General features: G+C 41.6%; 6 protein-coding genes and 1 non-coding gene across 11 annotated transcripts; 3 read left to right on the top strand and 4 right to left on the bottom strand.

Moving 5' to 3' along the window:
• The first annotated feature begins 160 nt into the window (after positions 1 to 160).
• Positions 161 to 4299, top strand: LOC129597624 (uncharacterized). 3 transcript variants are annotated; one of them, XM_055495254.1, is made up of 6 exons: positions 161 to 326; positions 606 to 1025; positions 1096 to 1322; positions 2529 to 3040; positions 3504 to 3572; positions 3720 to 4299. In XM_055495254.1, the coding sequence occupies exons 2-6, from the start codon at positions 914 to 916 to the stop codon at positions 3826 to 3828; spliced, it is 1029 nt and encodes a 342-aa protein (XP_055351229.1). In that variant the 5' UTR covers positions 161 to 326; positions 606 to 913; the 3' UTR covers positions 3829 to 4299. The 3 variants fall into 3 exon arrangements, with proteins under 3 accessions (XP_055351229.1, XP_055351228.1, XP_055351227.1); XM_055495253.1 differs by having other exon boundaries at positions 249 to 390; XM_055495252.1 differs by lacking the exon at positions 161 to 326 and having other exon boundaries at positions 340 to 1025.
• On the bottom strand, positions 4191 to 6841 carry LOC129597623 (ribosome biogenesis protein wdr12-like). Its single transcript, XM_055495250.1, is given in 9 exon segments — positions 4191 to 4652; positions 4726 to 4858; positions 5051 to 5297; positions 5505 to 5633; positions 5722 to 5978; positions 5981 to 6092; positions 6286 to 6389; positions 6467 to 6552; positions 6664 to 6841. Coding segments are annotated over 9 exon segments (1305 nt in total). The 5' UTR covers positions 6771 to 6841; the 3' UTR covers positions 4191 to 4522.
• A 232-nt stretch (positions 6842 to 7073) lies between these two features.
• LOC129597680 (BTB/POZ domain-containing protein 6-like) lies at positions 7074 to 10130 on the top strand. Its single transcript, XM_055495327.1, has 6 exons — positions 7074 to 7401; positions 7532 to 7651; positions 7902 to 8070; positions 8622 to 8800; positions 9075 to 9195; positions 9292 to 10130. Exons 1-6 carry the CDS (start codon positions 7232 to 7234, stop codon positions 9844 to 9846), a joined length of 1314 nt encoding a protein of 437 aa, XP_055351302.1. The 5' UTR covers positions 7074 to 7231; the 3' UTR covers positions 9847 to 10130.
• A 333-nt stretch (positions 10131 to 10463) lies between these two features.
• Positions 10464 to 10536, bottom strand: Trnaf-gaa (transfer RNA phenylalanine (anticodon GAA)). The gene has a single exon. It is a non-coding gene; the product is annotated as a tRNA-Phe (tRNA).
• Positions 10537 to 11113: 577 nt separating this feature from the next.
• LOC129597681 (ruvB-like 2) lies at positions 11114 to 14303 on the top strand. The gene is given in 12 exon segments (XM_055495328.1): positions 11114 to 11332; positions 11436 to 11490; positions 11557 to 11681; positions 11763 to 11835; positions 11906 to 12035; positions 12131 to 12304; positions 12595 to 12824; positions 12961 to 13055; positions 13166 to 13284; positions 13390 to 13509; positions 13595 to 13724; positions 13927 to 14303. Coding segments are annotated over 12 exon segments (1440 nt in total). The 5' UTR covers positions 11114 to 11323; the 3' UTR covers positions 14107 to 14303.
• Positions 14304 to 17316: 3013 nt separating this feature from the next.
• On the bottom strand, positions 17317 to 21483 carry LOC129597604 (uncharacterized). 2 transcript variants are annotated; one of them, XM_055495229.1, is made up of 9 exons: positions 21373 to 21483; positions 20979 to 21069; positions 20140 to 20838; positions 19053 to 19740; positions 18764 to 18959; positions 18488 to 18626; positions 18233 to 18392; positions 17794 to 17941; positions 17317 to 17640 (listed from the first exon to the last, which is right to left on the bottom strand). In XM_055495229.1, exons 2-9 carry the CDS (start codon positions 21010 to 21012, stop codon positions 17596 to 17598), a joined length of 2109 nt encoding a protein of 702 aa, XP_055351204.1. In that variant the 5' UTR covers positions 21013 to 21069; positions 21373 to 21483; the 3' UTR covers positions 17317 to 17595. The 2 variants fall into 2 exon arrangements, with proteins under 2 accessions (XP_055351204.1, XP_055351202.1); XM_055495227.1 differs by having other exon boundaries at positions 20979 to 21466.
• A 290-nt stretch (positions 21484 to 21773) lies between these two features.
• Positions 21774 to 26681, bottom strand: LOC129597679 (bifunctional 3'-phosphoadenosine 5'-phosphosulfate synthase-like). Of its 2 annotated transcripts, XM_055495325.1 has the most exons (10): positions 26491 to 26681; positions 26343 to 26423; positions 24952 to 25054; positions 24401 to 24636; positions 24202 to 24340; positions 23578 to 24128; positions 23117 to 23248; positions 22910 to 23039; positions 22480 to 22748; positions 21774 to 22288 (listed from the first exon to the last, which is right to left on the bottom strand). In XM_055495325.1, exons 1-10 carry the CDS (start codon positions 26563 to 26565, stop codon positions 22046 to 22048), a joined length of 1959 nt encoding a protein of 652 aa, XP_055351300.1. In that variant the 5' UTR covers positions 26566 to 26681; the 3' UTR covers positions 21774 to 22045. The 2 variants fall into 2 exon arrangements, with proteins under 2 accessions (XP_055351300.1, XP_055351301.1); XM_055495326.1 differs by lacking the exons at positions 26343 to 26423; positions 26491 to 26681 and adding an exon at positions 25166 to 25325.
• Between the last annotated feature and the right edge of the window lie 316 nt (positions 26682 to 26997).

The following is a 26997-nucleotide window of genomic DNA, read 5'->3' as shown; positions in this document are numbered from 1 at the left end:
GCTGCGCTTCGTCAGTTTCTTGACAAATTCGTTGCACTATTAAATCCCATGATCTCGTGTGCAAACGGACAGACTTTAGTTACGTTAGCGGACTTTCTAATGCGACAAAAAAATTAGTTGCACCCACGATGGTAACATTAAACTTGCATTTAAAAGGAACAGGACATCTTCAGAACCGGTTTGCCGATGTGCTGCTTTGTGCGCGTGCGACCGGCATTGGACGAGCAGCTGACGGAAATAGCGTCTTGTAATCTTGATCCACTCTGACTTGCACAATATATCTCAATCTCCCGCAAAATATTTTTAACTATTCACATGGCCATATGGTACAGTACTAAACTTGCTGTTAGTAGCACGCTTTTGCAGTTAGCTTTTCCAGTGATTTTACATGTATGTGCGGCCGGAATTAACCGGAGTAAAAATAACAGCCTGGTTGTGTAAACCTTTATTTAACGATAGACGTTGCTTATATATGGCTGCTGACATTTTGTTCCGCCATTTTACCGAATGAAAATTCCCCGGGCGTTTTTCTATTCATATTTATACAAATTTAAAAATTACTATTCAATATGATGGCGTGTCCCTGAACTGACAGAATTCTACAGGTCTCAAGAACGTTTACACCTGCCGGCCAAAATGTTGCACCAGCGCGCAGCACGATCCGGCGCTGAAATCGAATGGACGAATTTAAACCGGAACCGAAAAACGTTGCTGTGCAATAATGCCGTATTTCATCACTGTCGTGCTCAGAATATACGACCATTTTGAGCCATCGTTAAACGCTCAGAAGACCAGTGATGGTCTAGTTGCTGCTGTGGCGCACGCAACCACAATACAGCCATAAAAACCTCAACTCGTCCTAAAAAAGGCTAATTGGACTCGTTACAGAGATTAACCAGCAACAACAGCACCGATGGCTTGGTTCGTTAATCCCCCAGCCAGTCAACTACCGACGGATGGCAGTAATCGGATACTGAAATTCCGCAGCCGATTTCCCGAAGTGAAGAACGAGAATCTGGTCAGATGTGCGTATATATACGCGGGCGCAGTAATTCTTGGGAAAATCTTACAAGCGCTGGGTAATTTTGTTTACAGATATTCCATGCAACTGGCGGAAGAGCGCTAGGAAATCACTACATGGTGGATTATACTTAACGGATAATCATATCGGATTTTATTGTGCCAGTCGCAGGAAAAGAAAGCGATCTGAAAGTGAGAGAAAAATTCTCATCGACGTACTGAGTGTTGTGCGCGTTGCCAAGATCCGGTCACTCAGCATTTTCCCGGATAGTATTCTCATTGAGGCGGTTGGATCCAAAAAGGTACATAAGCATAACTAACAGTTTTTTTACTGAGTGTGCAATAATATTGTACACTGTTCACTGTAGTACATCGTATTTTTACACTTAACCTTTTCCGTGCATATAAAACTTGAGCCTAACAAGTTACTGATCCTGATTCGTAAGTACTAGTAACATTCCACATTGAAAAAATACAATTGTATTTTTAGTGAAAAAATTAATATTATTAGTGTTCAAAAGAGTGGGATAGTATTTAATAGCAACTGGTGCAGTACAAACTGTACAAGATGTCCAGTCTGCACTCTGCAGATGTCGATGCTTATGACATAATTAAGTGTTTAAGACTTATGGGTTTGAATTATGATACAGCTGACAGGCTGCAGTTTTTTGCCTGTTACGGATAGCTAGGAGTTCTAAAATTTCTTGTGAAAGTTATTTTGTATAAAATGTCGAAGGTGTTTTTGGCCATTCGTTATTTAGGGTTATTCACTTTATATGAACAGAGTCCGGCTTGAACTGTGGAGGTTTATACGGACCGTTGTTCTCCAACGTTTGGCGGTGAATTACAGTACACGTTGTTTGCGTTTGCTTATCGCGCACTTTAATTTTATTCTGCAGTTCATTAGTAAGTGTTCTATTAGATTAAGCATCTACAAACAGATGCTAACAGTTGACACATGACAATATAACATTTAATCCTGCCGGTCACATTTTTGTTGTCCACAAACGCATTGCCTATATATAGGGGAAATTCCCGATCAGGCTGACCACACAATTCGCAGTCAAGCGGCACCTTGTGAATAGATTTTAGCCGCGTAAGCCAGATGATAAAATGGTTCGATAATCCAATAAGATTAACGAGCGAATGAATTGTGTTAAAATTAACACACCTCTCAGGAGGACAATTTTATTATTATATACAACTGCGGCACTGCCGCGGCGCAGTGACTGTGCGTCCGAGTGATTACGACAGATTTATTTTTAAAATCCGGCATGTGCATTTGAAACTGGAAATCAACTATACAATTACATCACTTGAGCACTCTAATCGACATCCTAAATACTCCTCTTCCAGAAAGAGTCGAATTAACTCATTAAACAAATTTTCATCACATTACCACTTTGCAGTCTGTAGAATGACATAGAGTACATACACTACAGGCATCCGTCACCCGCAGCGACCACTCACACCGGCTCTTAATGACCTCTTGATTTCCTCTTTGGCAGTATGTCTTCAGTCAGTTGTTCTCGCGCAACGCCGTCTACAAGACCATCTGCTCACTGTGCGGTATTTCCTCGGATTCCCGGCGCGTTTCCGTCCAGGATCCGCATTATACAATCGAAGGCGATTGTGAGTACTACGATCATGCCGACGAAGGACCGTTGTTCCATGGTGACCACGATGAGACATTGCACAGTATCTCCTCCTCCGGATCCAGCTCCTCCAGTCCGGATGAGAGTCGGCCCCGCACCAGCAGTTTCAACCGCAATCTGCAGCGGATGCTGTCGGTGGTACCGGAGAGTGCGTGCAGCTGCGCCGAAGTGGATCCCAATGAAGTGGATTCCCTGGCCAGTCGGTCCACGACGCGCTTCGTGCCGTCGTCGTACTCGCGGTCCGTTAGTCAGGCGAGCGACACCAGCGCTAGTGTGTCGTATAACAACCTGGCGCCTCCGCAGTCGCCGTGTGTGGTAACCGAGACGGCCATCGGGAAACGGATCATTCAAGTCATGACCTTAGTGTACGTGAAATGTGAATGTACTTGAGCAAATCTTTTTCATTACTTAATCAATTCTAAGCTTTGTCGTACTGCCAAATTGCTAATACGGCATATGCGGAGATCTTACAAATAAGTAAGTGTATTATAGATGGTATATCATAGATGATGGTATATCATATTATAGATGGTATATTTGTAGCAAAAATATATGTAAGAGCAAATTTGTAGTTATAGTTATAAAATTTAGTATGCACTATGCAGTATCAAATTATAGACTGTAAAATTTCTGTATTCGCAGTTATGCACTATGGTTTGATTAAAACAGGCGAGTATTTTTACTGGTGAGGATCATGACGAACAGCCCTTGTAAATTTTAGTGCGAAGTAAATAGTGATTATTGTGCTTAATAGTGTTATTTATTATTTTTTTATCGTGTCACATCGATATCTTGTACGGCATTAACTGACGGTGATTGATGTTACAGGGCCGCATTCTTGATTGTCACAGCCGTTACGGCGTTCTACCGGCTTTGCGTCACCTATCTCCAAAGCTCGTAAGTGCCTTACTCCTACGTATACCGGATTAGCAATTTTCCTAGTTACCGCAAATTCTAGAATGAAAACACCTCATATGATCTATTATGATCCATTATTTAACAATAACATGCTTATGTTCAAATAAATAATTGATTGCACTCCAGGGCTCACGACGAGGCGCAACAAAGAATGCATATGCCACACCTGACTGACAATTTTGCCGGATCCGAGCCAAGTTGTCTACCAACTCTGAAAAATTATCAGGATTTATGACAACTGCAAAATTGTTGACCGTTTTCAACGACTGGGTGGCTTCGCCGGTTGTTTACCATAGCGGACCAGCTGAGTTGTCGGCTAGTCAACATCGAAAGATACCCCTGAACCTGATGTTGATGCCCTATTGTGTCTTACAACAGAAATGTGATATTGCGCCAAGTGGACCAGTTTAACTGTGCTCGAAGGTTCATGTCTTCATGGTTCATAACACCTTCATGTACCGGTGAATTTCTTGAGTTGCGCAGGATCTTGATTTTTTCGAGAAAATGCAAATTTTTGGAAGCAGAAAACATTTATACGAAGGATAACATGAATTTTGCTTTGATATCCTAACGTCTGTTGTCTTTTTTACTTTCATTTTCCGCACACCCTGCTTTGCCGGTTGCGTATTCATGCTAAAAAGCGATAGCTGGCCATGGCCGGCATGCTACAGCTGAATTGTAATAAGGAGACGTTTTTACAGCCTGATATGTTTTAAGTTTGGTGGTAAAAGGAATCTTTGGATCGAATTCAGCTCACAGAACTAACCATGAACCCGTATTACAACAGTGAGAGTAATCACACTATCTTAATTCACCGAGATTTGCGTTACTGCAACCCCGTTCAACAAAAACAGCAAGTTTGTTCAGCGCCCAGATGTAAAGGTTGCGGTGTGTTCACATTTAAAACTGTAAAATCAGCGCACACCAAACTAAACAGCTGCATTAAATACTTTAACGGCATTATCCGCTCCACCGCTCAGAAGCAGATTATTCTGCGACCAAAAGGCGCAGAGGATCTTATCGGCGTGTCCTGCCATATCATATACTGGGCTCTTTGGACTGCAAAGAAAATGTCGTGGTTACGACTAATAAGTCGGACAATGAAAATACAGTAAAAAAATACCAACATTACCTGCGTATATCCCACATTTTCAAAACCATATCGTAAGATCCACTGATGAACAGGTTTTCGTTTAAAGGACTCCACGATACACTGGACACCCAACCCATGTGCGAGGAAAATCCAGTTTTTACAATAGAGCCCTCTGAAAATTAAAACGCACTTATGATTTAGCAAATTTAAATACGCTTTATGGTCATCTAAGAGCCACCAACGTCAACAATATGCAGATGTACTCCGAACCGACTTCCAAAATACGTACTCTTGTACAACCGTGACCTCAGAAAATACTGTATGCATCGTGAGAAACAATAGGTATGTACTATGCAATTTGTACCCGTAGATCGAGGATCGAACAAGCGAATTAGCCTATCAGTCGCGCCGGTGACAAGTAAGCGATTGAGATGTGAATACGCAATGGACAGGTAGGCTTTCGATCCGTCTATCTGTCGACTCAATCCTCCCAGCTCAACATCCCACAATTTAATCGTATGATCCCAGCTTGCAGTGATAATTTCGGTAGGGTTCGTCCACACACACGTACTGACAGCTTCCTTATGACCGGATAAAGTCATCAACGGAACCTGCGAGGAATACGATAATATTATTTTTACAAAAGAACAAAATAAACCGGAAGCGAACGCAAGCAGTACTAGAAATACTGGGTAATTCATACAGATACAAGTATATTTATTACCATTTTGGGATACTGATTACAGCAGAAAAAACAACATCGCAGATTACGTTTGCGCGAAATTACTGCGAATAATTATTGCGCGCATCTTGCTTACCCGAGTCAGTTTTTTCCCATCAATCTTCTGCTTTTTGTCGGCTGGTTCGCCGTCCGAACCAACTCCCTCGTCTGCTTCCTCCGTCAAAGACCAAATCTTCAGCATTTTATCCCACGATACTGAGCAAAACTGTAAGCGGAAAGAGACCGTTAATTACTAAATATGCGGACAGTATACCTGATCACCAATAGTTCCAGTCCCTCCTATAAAATCTTACCCGTTGTTTATCGGGGCTCACCGACAGCCCGTCCACACTACCAGCATGTCCACGATAGAACGCCTGCGGTCGGCAGGACAACTTCTTTCCCTGCTTCTCCAAATACCACAACGCAGCGGTCTGATCATGTGAGGACGACAGGAAATTGGATTCATCCACAAAAGTCACGGCCCGAATAGGTGAGAGATGGGATTCGTTGCGGCAAAGAAGTGAACCGGAACGTGACCACAGAGAAACGGTTTTATCGTAACTTCCGTCAGAATCACATCGTTTAACATGTGCAGTGCGGACACCCAGTCGGAATGTTCGATACTTTGGTCGGGCTTTGGCGCGGGGAGATGCTCAATGTATTCCACCGATATAACACTTTCCTATAAAAAAATACCGAATTAAACTTTCAGAGCTAAAGACATATTGTCATTGCACAGTAAACTGTTCGCAAGTATTTCGGATTTAAAACCTAATCCGACAGAAAGCGCTTCCACAGCACTAACGGAATAATATTTGGACAGATAAAAATTACAAAAATATTCCCATAATAAATCTACTGTTTTCCAGTCTTACCGATGAAACTGCTTTTTTGGCAGCATATTCTCCGATGGATTCCGAAAGAACTTCTCCGTCAATGAGAAAATCAAACTGGACTTCAGTCCATTCTGCGGCATTATCTACACAAACATTCGGCAATCACTTCTCCGGCTGCATGTTCACAAAGCATGACGCTCAGAAGTTCGAGAATGCTTACCAGACAATAGCTGATTTAAAAGAGAATTCAAGTCTGGCGACCTCGTGGAACTCGGCACAGAGTACGCGACATCAGGAACGGCGAATCTATAACAGCAAATTCACGATAATCCTGCGTCGCACATGCAGCAGCTGTCTAAATGCGTGCGGCTTGTAGAAATATAAATTGCTTTTAGTATGTGCGGGATGCAAACTTACTTTGGGGATTTCGTGATCAAACGGATCTGGAAGAACGCATCAGCGGAATTTGGTGTTGCTGTGCCATCGCCAGCCGCGTAAGTCCGATTGTCGACGTCCATATCCATAGCCAAACCGCAAATGGATAAATCCGCCACCAGCCTCAATAACCACACTCAAGGTAAGCTATGATATTAAATAACTATTTCGAGAAAATGAACTGAGAAAATACAAAAAAGCTCACAAAGATTCACCAACCACATCCAAAGACGAATAAAAATAAATTACCAACTACTTACTCGTATGTATTATTCCTTGGTATACAGTACTTACAGCTACCCCCAGCACGAGCGGGTTACGTGTCTGACCGAGGTTGTTCGCTGCTTTTCGCATGCCTGGGAGTCGTGAGAATTCAGCTGGCAATTGCGAAATGGCATTTTCGCATCCTCCACATCTTTGAAGTCGGTTTAAACCCTTTTGATCTATTTTGTTTCTTCACTTTTGAACGCTTCATTTAAACTAGGGTAGTTGTTTTTTTAAGTGCATCTTCTTTTATAGCAGAGCTCCATTTCAGTTTGCTGCGCGCATCATGTCTACGGAGTCCAGGAAGAGAAAAAAGGACGATTGGCATTCCAGCAAGCAGATACGAAAACGTACACGCTACCTTTTCGACCATCCTGATGCAGAAATTCCCAGTGATGTTACGTTTCTGGTGGGTAATGGCATCGGAGAACCGAAGGAAACCTTCAATTGCCACAAGTAGGTTGGAACCAGTGCTTTGAATAAAAATGTTTGCGATAACTTTGGACAGTATAGATGATTTATCCATTTATACATAACTGTTTACAGTTTAACGTTTAGTCTGTACTCTGTATGCTTGGACTTGCAGATTCATTCTGGGTTTGGTCAGCTCCATGTTCCAGCAAATGTTTTACGGCGCTTTTCCGCAGACAGACGAAATTATTTTAATTCCTGACATTTCTCCAACGGCTTTTAGAATAATGTTGCAGTAAGTTCTTGTTACTTCTGACTGATATAAAAATGTATGAATTTGTTTGAGAATGTTATACCTCGCATGCGTCGCTTGTAACTGAAATATCGAGCAAAGATTGTGCCGCAAAAACCTAAGTCGCAGACTTAATACTTTCACATTTGCTTGTTATGTCAGGCTTTCTGTTTTTTAAATTAGGTACGTGATTTCTGCTTTGGGAAATGTTCTCATCTGTCAAAGTTATAATCGTTGTGCGTGTCGTTTGCAGTTACGCTTACGGTGATAATGTAGCGGACAATCTGACGATGGACAATGTTATGGACACTCTTTATTGCGCCAAAAAGTATTTGATCGACAAACTGGCCCGCCGATGTCGGGATTTTGTTCAGCTGGAAATTGGTGGTTCTACTGAGCGCGTCTGTTTTATTCTTGAACAGGTAATAAATTAATTTCTTCGAGTAGAGTACAGTACTTAAATGGCATCTCTTATGTTGATATTTGATAGGCAACTACTGTATTTACATACTGTACTGACACAGTGGCTTACGTACTGTATTGGTACACAAGAAATCGCTTTTTAATAGTAGTAACCTGAGATTCCCTCTCGTTAGGGTGATGTCTTGTACTTTGACTCCATTATTCCTTGATCGTGTTAATTGCAAAAATATTCAACATTGTTTTGAAAAAAATTACTGGTTGCCGGTTGGTAGGTACCGTAGTTAATCGAAAATCGTGGACAAAAAGGCAGCAGAGAATTTACTTACAAGATCGTTCTTGTCATTGCTGAGCATCCACAAACGAGACTGTACACAGTCTATGTGTTGTATGACTACGGTATATCATAGTTTTGAATTTTCTCAACTAATCCTGCATATTTCATTGCTATTTATCGTTCAAATATTTCGCGAAGTGCTATTTTTATCTGTGTATCGTGATAGATTATAAGCCATGTGGATCGAGCTGATCTACTGTATTCTGTGCTTAATAGGCAAGGCGCATCGAAGAAGACGAGCTTGCCATATTGGCTTTGGCGGAAATCGCGCAGTATACTGACGACGTAATGGAAAGTGACGCATTTTTGACACTGTCCCTATCATGCGTGAGGACGATTTTGGATCATGATCATCTTTCTTCAACAGAACCCACAATTTACAAACAAGTTTGCCGGTAAATCAGTGAATCTTGATTCACGTGGTGTCGTGAATGCTGTTGTTGAATAGCGTTTTGTTTTACTTACATGACACATAAAACGCTGTACAATAAATGGAGCAGAAAATTCTGAAACGGGCCTGATATTTTGTGTTCAGTAACTTTTCATGTTCAAAAAAATTTAACGTAGAAAAAGCGTAGAAATAATCATAGTTTAGTGTTATTATTGTTGTTTAGCGTACTCAATGTTGGCATTATTTTTGATATCTCATGAATTCTGATTTTCTTTCAGTTGGGCAAGACACAACACTTTAAAATCTGGTGCTTCTTTGCGGGAATCCATGGGATCATTGTTTGATTCAATTCGGTTCCCAGTGTTCACTATAAAGGAGCTAGCAGATGCTCATGCAAAAGTACATAATACATACAGTATTATAAATCTGTTTGGTGCAAAATTCCTCTAACGTGTTTTTGTAGCTGCATTGCGATAATTTATGCCATCTTTGTAGGAGGAAGTATTTGTTGGAAATGAGGAAAGAGACCTCTTCCGCTATCTTTGCGCGACAGAAAAACCGGACACCGCTTTCATCAAAATACCACGTGTGCCACCACCGACGTTTTGGTTTTGCCACGTTGATTATTTTTACAGTAGTCGGGATGTTACACGGAAAAAGAAATGTGGTTTCTTCACCATTGAAATGCGACCGGATTTGGCACCCGAGTGCTGTGCCATGTTGAAGGAGTTAATCCAAGGAAATTATCACATCCGCTTCGGTGATTTCGAGAATGAATTCTCAAAGAAGCACATGGGAATGGGTCGCTTCGGGCTCAGTCAGAAACTTGTGCAGGAACGCAGTGTACTGTCGCATTCTGCCACCGGAGCGGTGTGGTTTGAATGGGATCTTATGGAGGGGACACTGACGCGAAATGTACGGATAGTCGCTTGGAAAAAGCCGTCGGCCGACTGTAGTGCGGTGTTCGGACGTGTCCATGGATCATGCGAAGATTTTCAGCAGTTTACAACTACGTTCAAAGGAACTGGGCGCATCAGTATTCGAATGTAATCACTCTCATTGAAATATCTCAGTAATGCTGATTGCGTATGGTACAGTACTCTCTCAAAGTGACGTGTAAACTTTCGTTTGACGGTGCTAGTATTATAAGTTATACGTGCTATTCGGTGCTAGTATTATAAGTTTTGTGAATTCTACGGTGAACCCTGATTGTGAAAATGTGATGTGTTTCGCATGCTCTCGTAATTGCATTTAGCCGGTTTTTTGATACTGACAAGTGAATGCACAGTTTTTAACTTTTTATTATAGTCTGTATTTAAAAGTGTGACGGTGGATATGTTTGGCATAATAGAGAAGTTCTTATATTTGACCTTCTGAAGTTGTTTTGGTATCGTATTGTGGAGGTATTGGTGGTTGTCTACTTTATAGATATTTTTATGTCTTTTATTTGGCATGCTGTCGTATGCAAAACTGGAATTCTAAAGATGCGACTGTTTTGTGCCTGCACACCAACTGCATGAAAAATTTCTTTTATTTACAATAAAATGTCGAGTTAAAAACCATTACCATTAAAAACTGGACAGCAGCTGTTACTAAATCCGACAAGAATCTGGATATGTGCTCAAAAAATAATTCACTACATTTATACTTCTAGTGGAAAAAAAAATTGCCGAAACCGTGGATTGAACACGGGACCTTTAGATCTTCAGTCTAACGCTCTCCCAACTGAGCTATTTCGGCGCTGACAACATTGTTAAAAAATTTGTGCAATAAGGGAAAATTGTTTCTACAAATATGACATTTTTTCTTTTTTTCGACTTATTGTCCCAAAACAGTTCTACAACTTATATATCTACTTAAAAGAATCAGTTTTTAAATCTTTTTGTTTCACCGAAACGGTTTGTAGTAAGAAATAACTTTTTAATTTTTATTAGAGCACTTTCACATTTTGATGAAATGGTTGGAAGTGCACCAAATTTCACAGTCAAAACTGCACATAAATTTGTTTGAACTAGATAAAAACTGCTTGCTCATTTTAAGGGATGAATGAAAGCGAACGGCCCAGTGGCTAGTACACTGGCTACTATTTATCACTTACCATTAGCGCTTATTTTACACGCTTTGGCTTGGAATCAACAGAATTTTGATCTGAAAATGACCACAAGGAGCCATGAAGATATGGTGTTCGAATTTCCGGTGTAACCGGAGCGTATTAAATGGCTGTCGCAACGGCACCCGCTGAGGTCTGCCAGTACGTTCAGAACCGCTTCAAATCCGTGTGTGTACCCGGCAGCTTGACTCGTGACGGTGAGCCTGAACGATTTTTTCATATTTTTTTGATAAGTGAAAATTAACTTCGTAAATTGTTCTGATTTTTCTTAGTGGCGATTCTTACGTGATGTGGAAATTGGGAAATAATTTTATCATTCTCAATTAGCATCCTCGTTTAGCTCTGCTTGTGAATTCCATCTCCCTGTGATCATAGACCCAGACGTATTTTACACTCGGGAAGATTACGCAGTGAGCGATGGATTTGGTGAGTTTTTGATCTTTCGCTGATCCTACTGATCCGTTTGTTACGCTGAGCAAACGCAGTAATTAGAAGCTGTTGCATCAATATATCATTTCTGTGTTTGCAGTCCGGGCATGATCAGCTGGCGAAGTCAAGCGAGTTAATTCGAACAGAGCGCACTGGTACTTCAACATACTGTGTTTTGGTTCTTGGGTCTCTGAGTGGTTCGATCATCTGTATTTGTGTAGGTGTGCATTCGCATATCCGCAATCTCGGTTTAACCAATGACTTGGAACCTCGTCCCACCTCCGGTGGTCTTGTGGGGCAGCTGAAAGCCAGAAAAGCCGCTGGCTTTATCGTGCGCATGGTTAAAGTACGTCGCTGAACTGCCATGCTTGCATTATGGCGAAAGGAAACTTTTTCACTTGTATTTTGAGTTGAGAACATTCTGCAGGATGGAAAAGTCACAGGACGCGCCGTTCTTATTGCGGGCCAGCCAGGAACGGGAAAGACTGCTCTTGCCATGGGTAATGCGAAGTGAAACTGTTAGTTTATCTTTATCGTTAATAAATTGGAAATTTATCAATTTTTGCGCAGCCATGGCCAAGGAAATGGGCGAAGGTACGCCAGTCACGCTTATGTCGGCCAGTGAAATTTTCTCCCCTGAAATCAGCATCGCAGAGGCTCTGACGCAGTCATTACGTCGTTCTGTGGGCATTAGGATAAAGTAAATAATTTTGGAATTAATTCTTTACTGACTCTTTACATTTTATATTGTCAACATACGATAATACCCAAAAAATTTTCTTTCTCTGCAAACAGAGAGGAAACCGAAATTATTGAGGGCGAAGTGGTAGAAGTGGTCACAGAACGCCCAGCCACCGGAATGGGAGCGAAAGCTGGCCGTCTGACGCTGAAGACCACGGAAATGGAGACTGTTTATGATCTCGGAGGAAAAATGATCGAATCTATCATCAAAGAAAATATCATTGCCGGGTAAGTGTATCTGGTTGTGGTGGTTGCAGATGGAACCACTGAGTAATGCATTGTATCGGGTTAGTATGCCAAGCTTCGCTGCAAATTAATAAATCGGAATTTTATTCAAAGAAGCCAAAGTACCGTACTGTTTGCGGTGAATTTCAGAACGAAATTTTTTTAAAATTAGTCATATCAAAATTTCCCTGTAGTACGCTTGAATCTGTTTCGTCAAGACGCAACACGTGCAGGATGCCGGTATTCTTACGTTAAATTATGCGTCGTTACATAATTATTAACAATATATGTAGGGACATCATCACCATCGACAAGGCCACCGGACGCATTGCCAAACTGGGACGTTCGTTCGTCCGAGCAAGGGACTATGATGCCCAAGGTGCACAAACACGATTCCTCCAGACGCCCGATGGTGAATTGCAGAAACGCAAGGAAGTCACGCACATGGTGACACTTCACGATATTGATGTTATTAACAGTCGGCAACAAGGATTTCTTGCCCTTTTTTTCTGGTAAGAATCATGTTTCTTTACATTCGTTTTTACAAACGTGATTTTTCTGGCAGTTAGAAATACTTCTTGGTTAACTGTAAGTCTGTAATTCTATTTAATCACGTGCTAATCTGTTTATGCATATCACACCTTTCAATGATATTATAGGTGACACCGGCGAAATTAAACAGGAAGTTCGAGACCAGATCAACCAAAAAGTAGCAGAATGGAAAGAAGAAGGCAAAGCCGAAATTGTTCCTGGGGTGAGTAAACGCTTGCGATGTGGATGACTACGTTTGTTCTGGTTTCTGAGGATACTGAGGATACATGAATGAGGCACAGAATTGATATTTTTGTGTTATCTGTTTCATAGATTCTGTTTATTGACGAAGTGCATATGCTGACCATTGAGTGTTTCGCGTTTTTGAACCGTGCGCTGGAAGCAGATAACGCACCCATTGTCATAATGGCTACAAATCGAGGCATTACTCGGTGCGTATAGCAGCATCAGTTTTTGAAGTGATTTATTATGAAGAACGAAGTGTTTACGTTTCTGAGAGTTCTGCAATTTACGGTGCGGTATTTTGTGCGGTTTAGAATTCGCGGCACCAAGGAACAAAGTCCCCATGGCATTCCCGTGGATCTGCTTGATCGCTCGTTGATAATCTCAACCGAACCCTACACGGAAAAAGAGATACATGAAATCTTAAAAATTCGGTTAGTGGCGATGTTAGATTTTTGAGAGACGAACGTGCATACGATATTATAGACAGACATTCATTGCAATTTGTTTATCCTGTAGTTGCGAGGAAGAGGACGCCAACATCGAAGAAGACGCGTTGAAGATGCTAGCAGAAACAGCCAGCACAGCGTCGCTACGCTATTCCATGCAACTGATCATGGTAGCCAAAGTACTGTGCAGGAGAAGAAAGGTGAGTTCGCTTGGGTCATTTGATTGTGTGGATGTGCACTGTAACACTTCTCGCCTAATGAGAATAAGCGTCGCTTGTACGCTCATGTGGAGCTTGACTTCTTTACTTTTAGTACGGGTTACGGCTCGTTTTTATCTTAGTTCGGCGTGGATGCGCGCTGACCCTAAGCAACATTAACTAATTGATTGTATTTCGCTCGTAGGCCATGGAGATCAACAAGGACGACATCATGAAGGCATATCACTTATTCATTGATGAAATCAGATCGGCGGATTATTTGCAGAAACATTCCGAGGAGTATTTATTTCACCGTCAAGATCAGAGTATGGCAGGAGGAGATAACGCGGCTGTGAACCGTGGCGAACCAATGTCGGTTGAATAATTTCTGTCTGTTGACTGCACTTTTCACTGCGGTCTGCTTTATCCTTGTTGTTGTTTATTGTTACACTGACAACTATTGTTGTTTTTGCCAGTTCCTTGCTTTATGCAGGTCTGATATCTAATCACTGATCAGTTAATAAGGTACCCTTCTATGGTTATAATCCTTTTCCGACAACAAGAACAACGTTACGTCAGATGGTGAACAGCAGAGCCAGTTTTATATCACTAAAATGTCGATTTGCATGTATGCAAAAGTTCTGTACCTTTTTTTTTTTTACAGTGCGTCCCACTATTTAATGAGGTTCGTATTGGACAATGTAATACAAGAATATCAGTTAACAAAAACCATAACATCATTTTCGTTCCGCTAAATGAAATGCAAAGTACACATCTTCCCTCTCCACCGTGTCGCCGAATGTACCGAGAACAGACACCGCATTTCCTCGCTGAATTTCAATACCAATTTTTTGGCGTAAAAACTCTCCTGAGCGGGGATTGCCTGTACTGTCAATAATCTTTCTCGACAGCTCTTTGAAGAATTTCTTGGTCAGTGGTCCGAATGTGCCTGTAGTTTCGAACGCCAGCGGTTGAACGGTATAACGGTCTGCCAGCCCGCTGTACTTTCCTAACTTCCGGTTTTCGCGTATTTCCGCTGCACTTCCCGGAACCCTGGACGTCTGGGCGATGTACGTTTGGGCAAATGTGTCCGCCACGGTTACATCCCACACTAGCGGCTTTCCATTTTTCCAAGGGAATGCTGTCACACCGTCGGGCCGTTTTCCATCGCCTCTGTCTAAACTAAACCCGTGGAAATTATTTCTAAGCAAGATGAAACATGAAAGTGTTCTAGTTGCATTCTGGGTTCGTCTGATGAAACTGGATTAAAAGTAATTCCACTAAACAACAAATACGCTGAGGTTTACCGAAGTTTTACCTCAAATAACAAAAGTACACCATAAACTATAAAGAACGATTGTTGGAAATCGGCACTTTACCATAAGTACTTACTGATACGCCATACGCACTCGAAATGCGTACAAGCGTTAATTGACGACTCGAGGCGGTTGCCTCAGTATTAGGCCAGTAGCCGAGTGAACCGCCTCGAAGAATCCGCTGTGAGACGGAATGACATACCAGCAAAAGCATGCCGATCGGAAGCAGCGCAGATTACGGAATTTTAAAATTTGCAGTATTACTGACTCCTGCTTAGATTTTTCGCCTTTTTGCTCTTCTGCTGTCTTCTTCGCGTATGCTATTTTTGCAGTATTACTGACTCCTGCTTAGATTTTTCGCCTTTTGCTCTTCTGCTGTCTTCTTTGCGTATGCTATTTTTTTAGCAGGTTGCTGTGTGCGATTTTGGAGTTCCTATTTCCTAGCTCTGTTATCGAGTTGCGATCGTTGTTGACAGGAACCGGCGGGAATTGGGAAAGCTGGTGGACTCTTTGTGCAGCTTCTTAGCTTCTATTTTGAAGGGACATTCAGCATGCTTTGACAGCATTCCAAATTTTGCCTTACTACCGTATCGGTCCAACCAAAGCTGCGTATTCCTAGCTACCAACCAAAGCCTTACCCAAGCCCAAGCCAAAGCCAATTTTGCCTTACTACCGTATCGGTCCTACCAAAGCTGCGTATTCCAAAGCTGCGTATCGGTCCAACCAATAGAGTATTCTGCTCGACGCGACGGCAGCCTGATTTGTGACGCCGAGCTGCCAGCTATGTTGAAGATTCCACAGGAGTGGAAAAGTCATGAATGACACAGATCCACGCATCGAAGTTTTGCGGACAGTTCAAAATGGTATGGTTTATTTCTAAAAACTCTCGATTACAGTACTTCTCTCAAAGACTACAGTATGGTAGCATAGTGCATTGGCTTAAATGACTTGAACATGACAGGTGTGAACTGTGTAATTTAACTGTTGATTTTGAGCAGTACCTGCATATTTAGGGTAGATTCAAATATTTATGGTAGATTCATAATTTCATATTCTATCATGAATTCATAATTTTATCTGTTTTGGTTCTCCTGTCATTATTTTCAGTTTCCGGTCTCGTATTGCGTAGTGTCGAGACTTGGTCACTTGGAGCCGTATAATTATTACAAAGATCGTTTCATAAACGATAAGTGGTCGAAATCAGTGCGAAGTTATATAAATATAATCATTATTTTTTTGATATATTGAAAGGAGCGATACAAAAATTGTGGTTACCTGCTCGTAATGCACACGGTGGGTTACTGTACTTAGTTACAGTATCTTCGTCACTTATGCTTTACTGTTTTGCAGCATATTTGTACGTGGTTATCGGTGGCGTTGCGGTTTTCTTGTCGATAATCATCGGCCTGGCCTGCTTGCTCAACAACCGGTATCGATGGCATTTGTTTACTCGTTCCAAAGGCGGCATAGAAATTCTCGACGAGGGTTTCAATCCGGAAGACGATGATCCAGGCGGAGTAACTATCTTTGAATAGTGGGAACTGTACTGTCTGTACAGTGTACAGCACATGTTAATAATTTATGGCCTTTATTAACTTTGTATTGTACCTTCAGCACTCCTTGTTCCGTAACTGTTGTCTGCCGATATCTGTGAATATGATGTGTGTCCGAATTTAACGGTAAAAATGTTTTCGATTTGTAATGAGGGGTGGATCATTTTTCGGTGATCTCGTGTACTATACAGTATATCTATATTTATGAAAAGAACGGAATAAATGTTAATTTGTTATGAATAAATGTTTGATATATACCGCTGCCAGATGTCGGATCGTTGAACTGCAGGATACACGGAAAACTGTCGAAAAAGTTCTTTAAAATTTAAGCAGTTTAGGTGTGTTTATTTTTCTTGTTGAGTGTAAGTTATGTAACTACGTATATCTATATATATTTCAGTATAAATATAAATATGCAAATTTGTAGATTTACCGGTTGCGACTCCATACGGTTGTGCATTCGGCATATGTACGAATAAAGTAATTTAAAATTAGCAAGCGAACAAATTCCTGTACGTGTTACACGAGTAAATTCCGATGCCTAATAGTTCTTGCTACTGACTATGAGGTATATTCCATAGATATGATCATATGGCGACGTCTAATTGCATTATTAATTTATTATTTATCTGATATTTTAACATCTAATTTTTTATTTTAACATTAATAAATCTTATTTTTATAATAATTTTTATTTTAACATTTTAACGTTAATCATATCGTAACAACAAGATATAAGTGATGCAGGACACTGAGGACAGGTCAGGATGTGTGAAATTCAATTCAGTACTCGTACGTACGTATTGTGAACGCGATCAAATGTGAAGCAGTTATGTATTTGTGCGAACGTACAACTTGATCGGCTACGTACCTTTAACGAATAGTTTATGCCCTGTATATACATTATACAGCCTAATTGTTATTTGTAATGTAATCAAGATTTAAAACGTTTCTTTCTCAGAAAAGTACTCGCAATTCTCTTTTTCAGTTTGAGGTTTTCTGGGATCACTGTTCGTCACTCGGTGGAAATCGTCTCTGTATGGCTTCGATCTGTAAAAAAACGAAAACAGTCAACATGGATGCCATGGATGCTCTATGGAGCACTTTGCAGTTCTAAAATTACACACTACGAGTGACAAGTGCGAGTATTTCTGCGAACTCTTTGATATTACTCCCTGTATCAATGCAGTAATAGTCGCTTACCATTTCTGGCTCAATTTCATGGGAACACAAATAAATATTCCTTGAAAATGCGTTGATCACTAAGAGGTCATCAATGGAACAATCTGCGTCATCACCCTCCACTGGATTTGGGTTTGCACAAGAAAGCAAATCAAAGTTCAGGAATTGACTGCAAAACGCTATTACTTATTAAGTAATTGAATTGTACATCAACAGTACGAATGATAATATGAAGGCTAATATTATTGTGAAAATAATAAGCAATGTGCTGCGAATTATTAATTTTAGATTGATTTTGTCCTCAGCAAAATGTTTATTATCAACAGAAATACGTATACCCAGCTATAAGTATTGTACAAAGCGCGTTCTGAACCCACCGGTTAGTACTATAAAGTAATGCTGTTAGATTAAGGTTCATCAAGCAATTAATCTTCTACAATTTTTAGCAGAGTTAACTTACCGACACACGTCTTTATTTCCAAATAGGGAATTATGGTGGTCTGGAGGCAAATTTGATAATATCGTTTCCGGATTAATGTGAAAGTCCAGGCACGAATGTTGCTGCTCGTATCTGGGCCTTCCGGTATGTGCATAACAATTCTTCACCGACCGAACCAGTTCTAGCATCATAAAAACAATTAATTTTACGGTTATTGGTTTCACCCGCTTAACAACTCAAACTACTCCAAAAACTTTGAAAGTACATAAATAATACCTTTGAAATCGTTGGTGCTGCGGTTGGGGTTGAGGTAAACTGAATGCAGGCCTTCTATTGCGGTGTGCACAGGTCTGGTGGTAAACGTCCATTCTAGTGGACGTTCGGTTGGATTCTCCTCGATATGGCATTCCGGAAGCTAAAATGAGCACATGAATTTTTTTTATCAACTCGCTAGATCAGTTTTCGAAAATAAGTTTGCAAAAATAAATTTTTGCGATCAGTCTAACAATAGATGAGCGCTAGTGCTGTAATCAAACTGGGGTCAAGAAATACCGTCATGCGCATGCGACGAGCAATGTCGCATCGTGTCGCTAAAGAACCATCCGCGGTCGATCTGGCAACGCGTTCTCCGTTCGGCCGGCACCTTTCCGACGAATAGCCTTCTGGAATACGGAAAACCGCTTCCGAATGGTCGATGTCCACAGTCTCCGACATTTCCGCTATCATCGCCACGAAAACTTGAAGAAAACTGCATCACAACCAAGAGCTTTTTTTAGCTGTGCGTATACACATGTACATGATGTACTGTACCTTAAAAAACTACTGCAGTTCGCACGCTTACTTAAATTTGTCCTGGACACTTTCTCCAGAAGCGCTGTCATTCGCAATCAATCCCACGAGCAAATTGGGTAATTCGGTAAACTTAAACTCGTAATTCCACTGCACCAGTAAACACGGGTCAATGTTGTGATTTTCCTGCTGTGATTCTGGTGCATGTGTTGTACTGGTGAAAGACATGAATGGAACCACTTTTCGATCGTTCATGGCCGGTGTCATAATCGGGACGGACTCGGTCGTCGTAATCGGTTGACCAATAGGAACCGCGCGATTTGGTGGCTGTACTCGCGCATGCGGATCCGCGTAACCGCTTGTATCCGGGATTGGACCAATCGGCGCCACATAACCGCCGGACTGACGTGAATGTGAGCTGCCACGGCCGAATCCTAACAGACCAGCAACGCTACCGATACCGGCACCGGATGCGGCCAACGCTCCAGTGGAATGGCCGCCACTCTTGGATCCACCGGAACCGAATTTTTTGGCGACCATCTTGGCCAAGTGCTTTCCACCGAATGTTAATGCTGGCATCAGGTATTTGCTCATACCGGAGGATGAACTGCCCGAGCCGCCCGACAATCCGCTTTTGCTGGAACCACCACCCAGCAGAGATGTGATAGAGGAAAGGGCACCGGATGACGAGGAGCCGGTCTTATGGCCACCAGAATGCGATGACGAGGATCCCAGCATTCCTGCAAATAATATAAATAAGGTAGTAATGTATTACTTAATTAAAAGAATGTACGCATTTGATCTGTTCACCAATGCTGCTGATGCAAGTTACTAAAATAATTTTTTTCTTTGCTTTCCCCAGTTATAAATCGCTATAACATACGTACAGACTTTACAACGAAATGTTCATGAAATATCGCAGTATTGTATACCAGTAATTAAATTACCCGATACAGACTAATTCGAATCGTTCCGTTACGTCTCGTTAATTTTTTAATCACATAAAAATACTTGATATTAAGCTGAAAGAACACTGATTTACTATAGCGATCAGCTAATAACCGATCAGAATCGGTTATTACAAATATCTTACAAGACCGCTTACAAGATATTTGTACCGGATGACTGAAAATAAATACCTGTAATAGAGCTCATGACCTTTCCCAAGCTTGATGGTTTTTTTGTTGTTGCAGAATAGGTTTCGGATCGCCAGCTTGCCGAGTTATAACTGTAATCGTTTCCACCAGGGGATATACGACTTAACCGGGACGTTTCGCGTGTGCGATAACCGTCCAAGTAGCGGCTTGTCCCGCTGGCATAATCACTTGCACCACCAGTATATGAACGCGATGAACTTAATCCCGATCCCGTGCGACTGCTGTAGTACCCGTCAGTGCTCTCCGTTCGTCGATAAGAGCTAGGTCGTCCTGTGTATCCGAAATAATCTCCGGAGCTGCTGCTATAACGACTGCTGGTGGTTTTCCATCGCGGTGCGGTTGTAGTGCGGCTGCCACTGCCTGATGAGTAATAGGAGTCAGAGCTGTGCCGGGCATTTCCGGTGGATGCGGTACGGCTGCTCGTTCGATAGTGGTCGGAATCGTAACTGGATCCAGAACCATAACGGGAAGAATAGCCAGTGTCTGAGACTGATCGCGATGACCCGTATCTACTGGATGATGCGTGGTAACGGGTAGTTTGCCGGGGACGGTGCGTTGTGGTCATCCATCGCGAACTGTAGGTATATTCATCGTCTGAACTGGCGTCGGAGGTTGAGGAATGCGCTGCAGCTCGGCGAGCCTGTATACTATCCAAGTGCAGAGTGCATATTATAAGTAGAACTGAAATGGAAATAATAAGTCACGTTAATCTCGGATATAAGGCTTATTTAACAAAGCTATGCTGCATGCTGCTTAAAATGTAATAATAACTTCATCAAACCAAACGTAGTATAATCGGTTTTGGCACAAGCGTTTCTTACCGAGAGTCAAAAATTGTCGAAGACACAACATCATCCTGGAGAATTCACTATTTCGCTTCAGCAATAATATAGTGGCCTCGGTTATAAATTACTAGCGAATGAAGTCAAAATGAGACAACTGCTGATAATAAACAATTTAAAGGACCGCTCGTTGACCACAGCCCAGAGGGTAAAATTAATTTACTGTTTCCAGTTATCTACCGTATATCTGTTATAATTTATCTTACAGATAAATTACTCTGCGTGCGCGACACCTGCTCACACCAGTTGTACACTATATTGATCTGTACTGTACTCCATGAAATTTTTCTCTACAATATGCTGCTACGTTATTGCTGTACGAGTGTCGAGCACTAAAAATATTTTAAATCTCAAAAGCATGGGTCGCACTCACATTCAGCACACAGAAAAGTTTGTAAGTTGCAGTTATTTAATGTTTTAATAAAGATTTCCGAAATAATTATGCACACGAAAACCACCTAAGCGATTTGTGGTGGTCTTTTCAGGAAAACGGGAGGCATGGACTATGGAGTCCAAGTCACACTAATTAATCTCATTAATCACAGATTTAATTTCTGCGATAAGCTGACTGCTCAGAATTCACACCTTTCTCCACAGCCATGCTTAACGAAGATTGTTCCCCGATAATTCTACGCTGCGCGCAGTTACGTCTTGTACAAAGTTGACCACGAATTATAATTGTTTGTACGGCGCAGTATTAAGCAACACCGGAACTAATAGTTAAATAATGCGAATATTTGAATACTGAATAAAAATAACGAGTTTTTCACGACGACACAAAAACCGCTTTAATTCATGCTGTTGAGCGACAATTCACCGGCGCTTGGTCCCATTAACAAGCAAAATGATAAAAGTTTTCAAACTATTCAAAAAAATAAAACGTACCGCATAAAACAGCAACAGCGGAATGCAATAGCACGTTAACAAATTTCAAGAGATACCCGAACACCTCATGGAAAGCATTCTACAACAGCGCAATATATATTAAGTTTATCCTCTGTCATGGACTACAATAAAACTGAACTAAACGGGTGTCATTTTCAGCATTATTTTTTTGTAAGTGATTGATAGTATTCCGACAATACTTTCCACGCCTCCTGCCCCATGAAGCCTGACGGAGGCTCCTCACCACTGCGCGCCATTCCGCGCATCTTTGTCCCGGAGATAGTCTGGAAGTCGTCCTTCCGCAGGGGATCAAAGAAATCCATGCGCTGCAGTTTGGTATTGTACGATGCTTCCCGGAAGGGAATGATTTCAAGCTGGCTCAAACCCGGTGCCATTGTTAGGACCTGTAGGAAGATGGAACGATTCGCATGTGCACCAACGAAATTATGGTACACAGAAATGAGAAAACAAACCGGGCATGTGCAAAGAATAATTACAAAATCCAACAAGAGAAATTTACAAATAAGCATGCAAAGTATGTAGCTAAAATTATTAGCAAATACGTACTTTGATTAATTAAGCCATTATGGCTTACCCTTGCTCCGTGTGTTGGATTATACAGATCTTTCTTTGTCACCGGATGCGGCATCCCAGCAGGATCACGGCCAACAATGTAGAAATTAGCTCCAGCTGCCATTCGTGCCTTAGCATGCCACTGTACCTCGGTGGGACCGGCGTATAACATTGGCGAAGGAAAGATAGCCAACACTGTTGACTTTGGATCTAATATACCCTCTTTGAGAACAGCATGATGCTGTCGCATGCGAACATCAAGTGGTACATCATCGTCTTTTGTCCATCCACCTAAGAATAAAAAAAAATAAAAAGTATTATAAAATGTACGGAAAACCCCGAAGGCTAACAATAACATGAACAAAAGGCAAGGTTTGGAGCAAACCACATTACGAATGACTGCACAATTAAGTACAACAAAGAACATGACATTGTTGTGACAAAATTTTGACCTAAGGGATGCAGGAGAAGTGTGGGATTTTTATGTCCGCGTTGCTCCAGTGTTTTCCGTGTGTCCTGCATTAGCAGGGCATGCCCGTTGTGGATAGGATTACGCAGTTGGAAAGCGAAGATCGCGTCAGACTACAGTCGAACAAAACAAGGTTTATTCTCTCCAGTACCACTGATTTATGCTCTGCATAAGTGGTATGTAATCTTACCCCTAAGTCTGCAAACTTTTTTCGGAGTTCGTTGGGCGTTAGTCGATATTCGTCTAGCCCATCATTCCACCGGATACGCTCGAACACTTCCAAATCGCCTCCAACCAGCCAGTCACCGCTTGCCATAATCATCTAGAGTATTTACATCGGTTTTGAGCCAAAATCAAGCTAGCCACCGGCTTAATTAAGCTTAGTCATAATCGACCAGACGGAAATTTCGCTCTAAAAAGTGATTTAACGTTACATAATAGCTAAAAAAAACAAAACGAATTTTTGTATTTTGTAAAAATAAGTCGATCTACTAAAATTCGAAAAAGACTGGATTTTGCAGATCCCATAAACAAAACTAGGTAAAATATTAAATTCACAGATTTTCAGATTGTCTATTTCCTGCACGCTGTGACTTGTGAATTAAAGTGAAACTCAACGCGAAACGGTTAATAGTTAATACCACAACCAACCTTGATATACGGATGTTCCGGATTCGTAGTGCCGAAAGTCCTGGCACAGCGTTCCTCTTTCCTATGCTCGTAAAACTCTGGATTGCGTAGGATCGCCACTGGTTTGCTTTCATATCGCAGCACAATGGCCTTTTCGTTTTTCAGCTTTTCGTAATCTTCGGTGGTAGCCGTAAGGACAATGGGGATCGACTGATTAATCTGACGTCCATTGGCCAAGCAGTCAAAATGCTGAGACTGAAGATATTCCATCTCCCGCATGAAACCATGCAGCGGCGACGCCCAGCCTTCACTGAGCACCTGCACCCACTGCAGGTCCAGAGTATTGATGGCGAGTGATCGAAGACGTCCGGCTTCTTCCAGGGCGGCGGGGAGGAAACCCTGAGGAACGAAGAGTTCGCGCACGTAATCGGCGGTGTTGGACGGGACGATACCGCGCGCCTGGAGAGATGTCACCAACTGTTGGATACTATCCTTCACCGAGAATTCCGCGGTTTTAATGTCCAGGTCGGGGCTGACCGGTGGTTCATACGCTTGATCGATTCCGGTGAAACCTTAAAAGGAAAAACACGTAAGATTTATGTATGTATTTTTCCAAATCCAGTGTTTTCTTTGCATTCGATGTACCTTTAATCAAACCGGCACGGGCTTTCTTATACAACCCTTTGACATCTCGTCCCTCGCACACTTGGAGAGGTGCATCGACGAAGATTTCCATAAAGACTAACCCGTCTTTTTCATGGATGGCCCGAGCATTTTCACGGTCCTGCAATCAACGAATACCCTCGCTGCTATTTCGGTTCGGTAAATTAGAGTAGATTTTCACCTTGAGATAAGGACTGATAAATGACGTAATGCAGACGACACCGCTATCAGCAAACAATCGCGCTACTTCCGCCACACGGCGGATGTTCTCTTCGCGGTCGGCCGGCGAAAAGCCAAGATTGTTGTTCAATCCGTGCCGGATATTATCACCGTCCAATACATATGCAGGGATGCCTTTCAGGCACAGATATTCCTCTAGTTCGAACGCCAGGGTGGATTTACCAGCGCCGGAATAACCTATAAAATATTCAGATAATAATTTAATTATCTGACTTATCTTATCCATTTTTTCGTTCCACCACCAATTCTCTTGCATGGCAAATTCGTCGAAATTAGTTCCGTTTTTATAATTTTAATCCTATGACTTCTTTGATTTTTCCGATCAAGCGTAGCTACTCCATTCAGAACATTATGTACTTACCAGTTAATCAAACTTATCAAATCTACTCGCAGCCAAACTATAAACCGATTTATCTCGGCCACTCTAATTTACCGCAACATGCCATAATCTGGCGCACATTCACAATGCATAATCAAATGGCGCAGTCTTACCGGTAAACCAAATGGTGCAGCCGCGGAATCCTGCTCGTTGTCCCATAATTTTTCCTCTGGTCGAGCGCGAGACATGGTGTTCCATGGGAGTGATATTGCGATCCTGCAAAAATAAACTACACATGTGGCAAAAAGCTTTAAAAATCATCACAAAAAACGCAACTAAATAAATATTTAATTAAAAGGAAAAACGTCTGCAACGCTTAATGCATACATTGCGCATTCCATATGGATCGGTATTGGCTTCGGTTCCCATGATGCAAGAGACAAAAAATTCACGCCAACCAAAGGAAAAAAAATCAGCTAGTGCACTGATTATGGACTAAACTAATCCGCACATATTGTCGGTGGTTTTTCAACTTAACCCAACCGAAATTTCGCTACCCTCGAGGAACAACAGCATGAATCAGCTTCATACACGACGTGCTCCATACTGGTATCGCGTGCTAGCACCCATTTATCACTTTCTGCTGCAGGCTATGAAAAATCAAAACTCCATTTCGCATATAAAAGAACAGTCGGACGAACGGTGTTCTGTGGTGAAATTAATAAGCGGCTACTTCAGCGCCGCTGAATGTCTACTTGGATTCTTAACCATAAGCAATTCACGCGCGGTAGACTCTTGTTGTTAATTAAATGCCCAGCCCAAGCTCAGCGCCATGAATGCACGTCTAATGGAAGGAAGACAGTTTTGAAAAAATATGCTGATTTCCTAATCAGCAGGGATCGGACTCTCTTAATCAGATTTTGTGTTTGATTCGTTATTAGTGTGGTTTAAGTGTGTGTGACATCTCACGGACACTGTGATCAGGAATACGTGATAGCCAAACCTGATTCGCATTTGCAAAGAATTAATAAAAGCGGAAAATAAAAAAATTAATTTTCCGTTTTGCTTGTATGCTTTTCAAAAGCCTACAACATGAAAAGCCTACCCACAAAACGTAAAATTAGTTATAACTGCAAATTACTTATGCAAATAGACTTTACTGTCTTAACAACGTCAAAACAACCTAACATTCATTTTCCAATCTGATTTCATTTTAATAATCTATATAAAAACTTTTGCTAACTGTTTTCTCTGTTTTTTGCACGACATGTGAGGCAAAATCGATATCTAAAATTTAAAGTAAACAAACACCACAAATCCAACAAAAATGCATGTACGAGTACAATCACATCACAATCAGTCAAACATTAACGAGCGAGCATATAGAAGCCATTTTCGAAAATTCTTACAATCCAACAGCGCAGAAAATAAAATTTTAAATGCACATCTGCTATTAGATTACTGTAGTACAAAACAAGCAGGCCTTCGCAAGGGAAAACCACCTGTCGATCCGTAAAAAAATGCCAACCCAGAAAACGGGATCCTGAGTAACATTAGGACTCACCCGACCCGCAGGATGCACCAAATCACTGTTTCCATTATCTCCGCGCTCCCACCACGGCATATTCATATTAACAACTGCTGCCTGCAACAATACCGGATCCGGCGGCAATCAGACAATAATCAGAGACTCAGAACGAGTGAACACTCACCAACAGTCGCAACAAAAAGTTGCGAACGAGTACGTAAAAATTTGCTAGCACCGTTGCACTCATGAACTTATGCATTCACGTTGGACCACCACCGTTTCACGTTCTCCAGGTGAATAAGGTTTTTGAAATTAATGCAAACATATGCATAATTGGCGATAGAACGCGTGCTAGAATGATCAAATGAAGTTTCGTTACCAACATCAAAACTGGTTTTTATTCTTGCTGAAATTTTCACATGTTACGTCAAAAACACTGATTGGCGTTGCGAGCGTCTTCAAGACGGGGCGGAAACGACCTAAAGTTAATGCCTCCTTGACGACCGCCCTGTGAAATTACAACTGGAGCACAGTCAGTTACTAACTGATAACGCTGCATTGCGGTTTGTGCCAAGCGAAAGGATATTCGTATGCTTCGATGTGATGAGAAATTGTTTACCTACGTAGGCTACGGTGAATCCAAAGGTCAGGTTCGTGATTTGGGTGAAAATCCGGTAGCGAACCGGAAATG

This window comes from Paramacrobiotus metropolitanus, unplaced genomic scaffold (genome assembly GCF_019649055.1).
Source record: "Paramacrobiotus metropolitanus isolate TYO unplaced genomic scaffold, Prichtersi_v1.0 Parri_scaffold0000107, whole genome shotgun sequence".
Lineage (NCBI taxonomy): Eukaryota > Metazoa > Tardigrada > Eutardigrada > Parachela > Macrobiotidae > Paramacrobiotus > Paramacrobiotus metropolitanus.
The sequence above is the reverse complement of the archived record's forward strand: the minus strand, read 5'-3'. Positions and strand labels throughout refer to the sequence as shown.

Bases quoted from the DNA above. Each gene is read 5' to 3' on its own strand.
- LOC129597604 (XM_055495229.1), bottom strand. From the start codon at position 21,012: ATGATGTTGTGTCTTCGACAATTTTTGACTCTCG. The intron at 18,960-19,052 runs GTAAGCGTGCGA...GTTGTGATGCAG, and splicing joins AGTGTCCAGGACAAATTTAA to TTTTCTTCAAGTTTTCGTGG. The intron at 18,627-18,763 runs GTATTTCTTGAC...TGCTCATTTTAG, and splicing joins CTCGTCGCATGCGCATGACG to CTTCCGGAATGCCATATCGA.
- LOC129597680 (XM_055495327.1), top strand. From the start codon at position 7,232: ATGTCTACGGAGTCCAGGAAGAGAAAAAAGGACGATTGGCATTCCAGC. The intron at 7,652-7,901 runs GTAAGTTCTTGT...TGTCGTTTGCAG, and splicing joins GCTTTTAGAATAATGTTGCA to TTACGCTTACGGTGATAATG. The intron at 9,196-9,291 runs GTACATAATACA...CCATCTTTGTAG, and splicing joins TAGCAGATGCTCATGCAAAA to GAGGAAGTATTTGTTGGAAA.
- LOC129597624 (XM_055495254.1), top strand. From the start codon at position 914: ATGGCTTGGTTCGTTAATCCCCCAGCCAGTCAACTACCGACGGATGGC. The intron at 1,323-2,528 runs GTACATAAGCAT...CCTCTTTGGCAG, and splicing joins AGGCGGTTGGATCCAAAAAG to TATGTCTTCAGTCAGTTGTT. The intron at 3,041-3,503 runs GTACGTGAAATG...TTGATGTTACAG, and splicing joins ATTCAAGTCATGACCTTAGT to GGCCGCATTCTTGATTGTCA.
- LOC129597679 (XM_055495325.1), bottom strand. From the start codon at position 26,565: ATGCATAAGTTCATGAGTGCAACGGTGCTAGCAAATTTTTACGTACTC. The intron at 26,424-26,490 runs GTGAGTGTTCAC...GTATTGTTGCAG, and splicing joins ACTTTTTGTTGCGACTGTTG to GCAGCAGTTGTTAATATGAA. The intron at 23,040-23,116 runs GTAAGATTACAT...GTTCGACTGTAG, and splicing joins AAAAGTTTGCAGACTTAGGG to TCTGACGCGATCTTCGCTTT.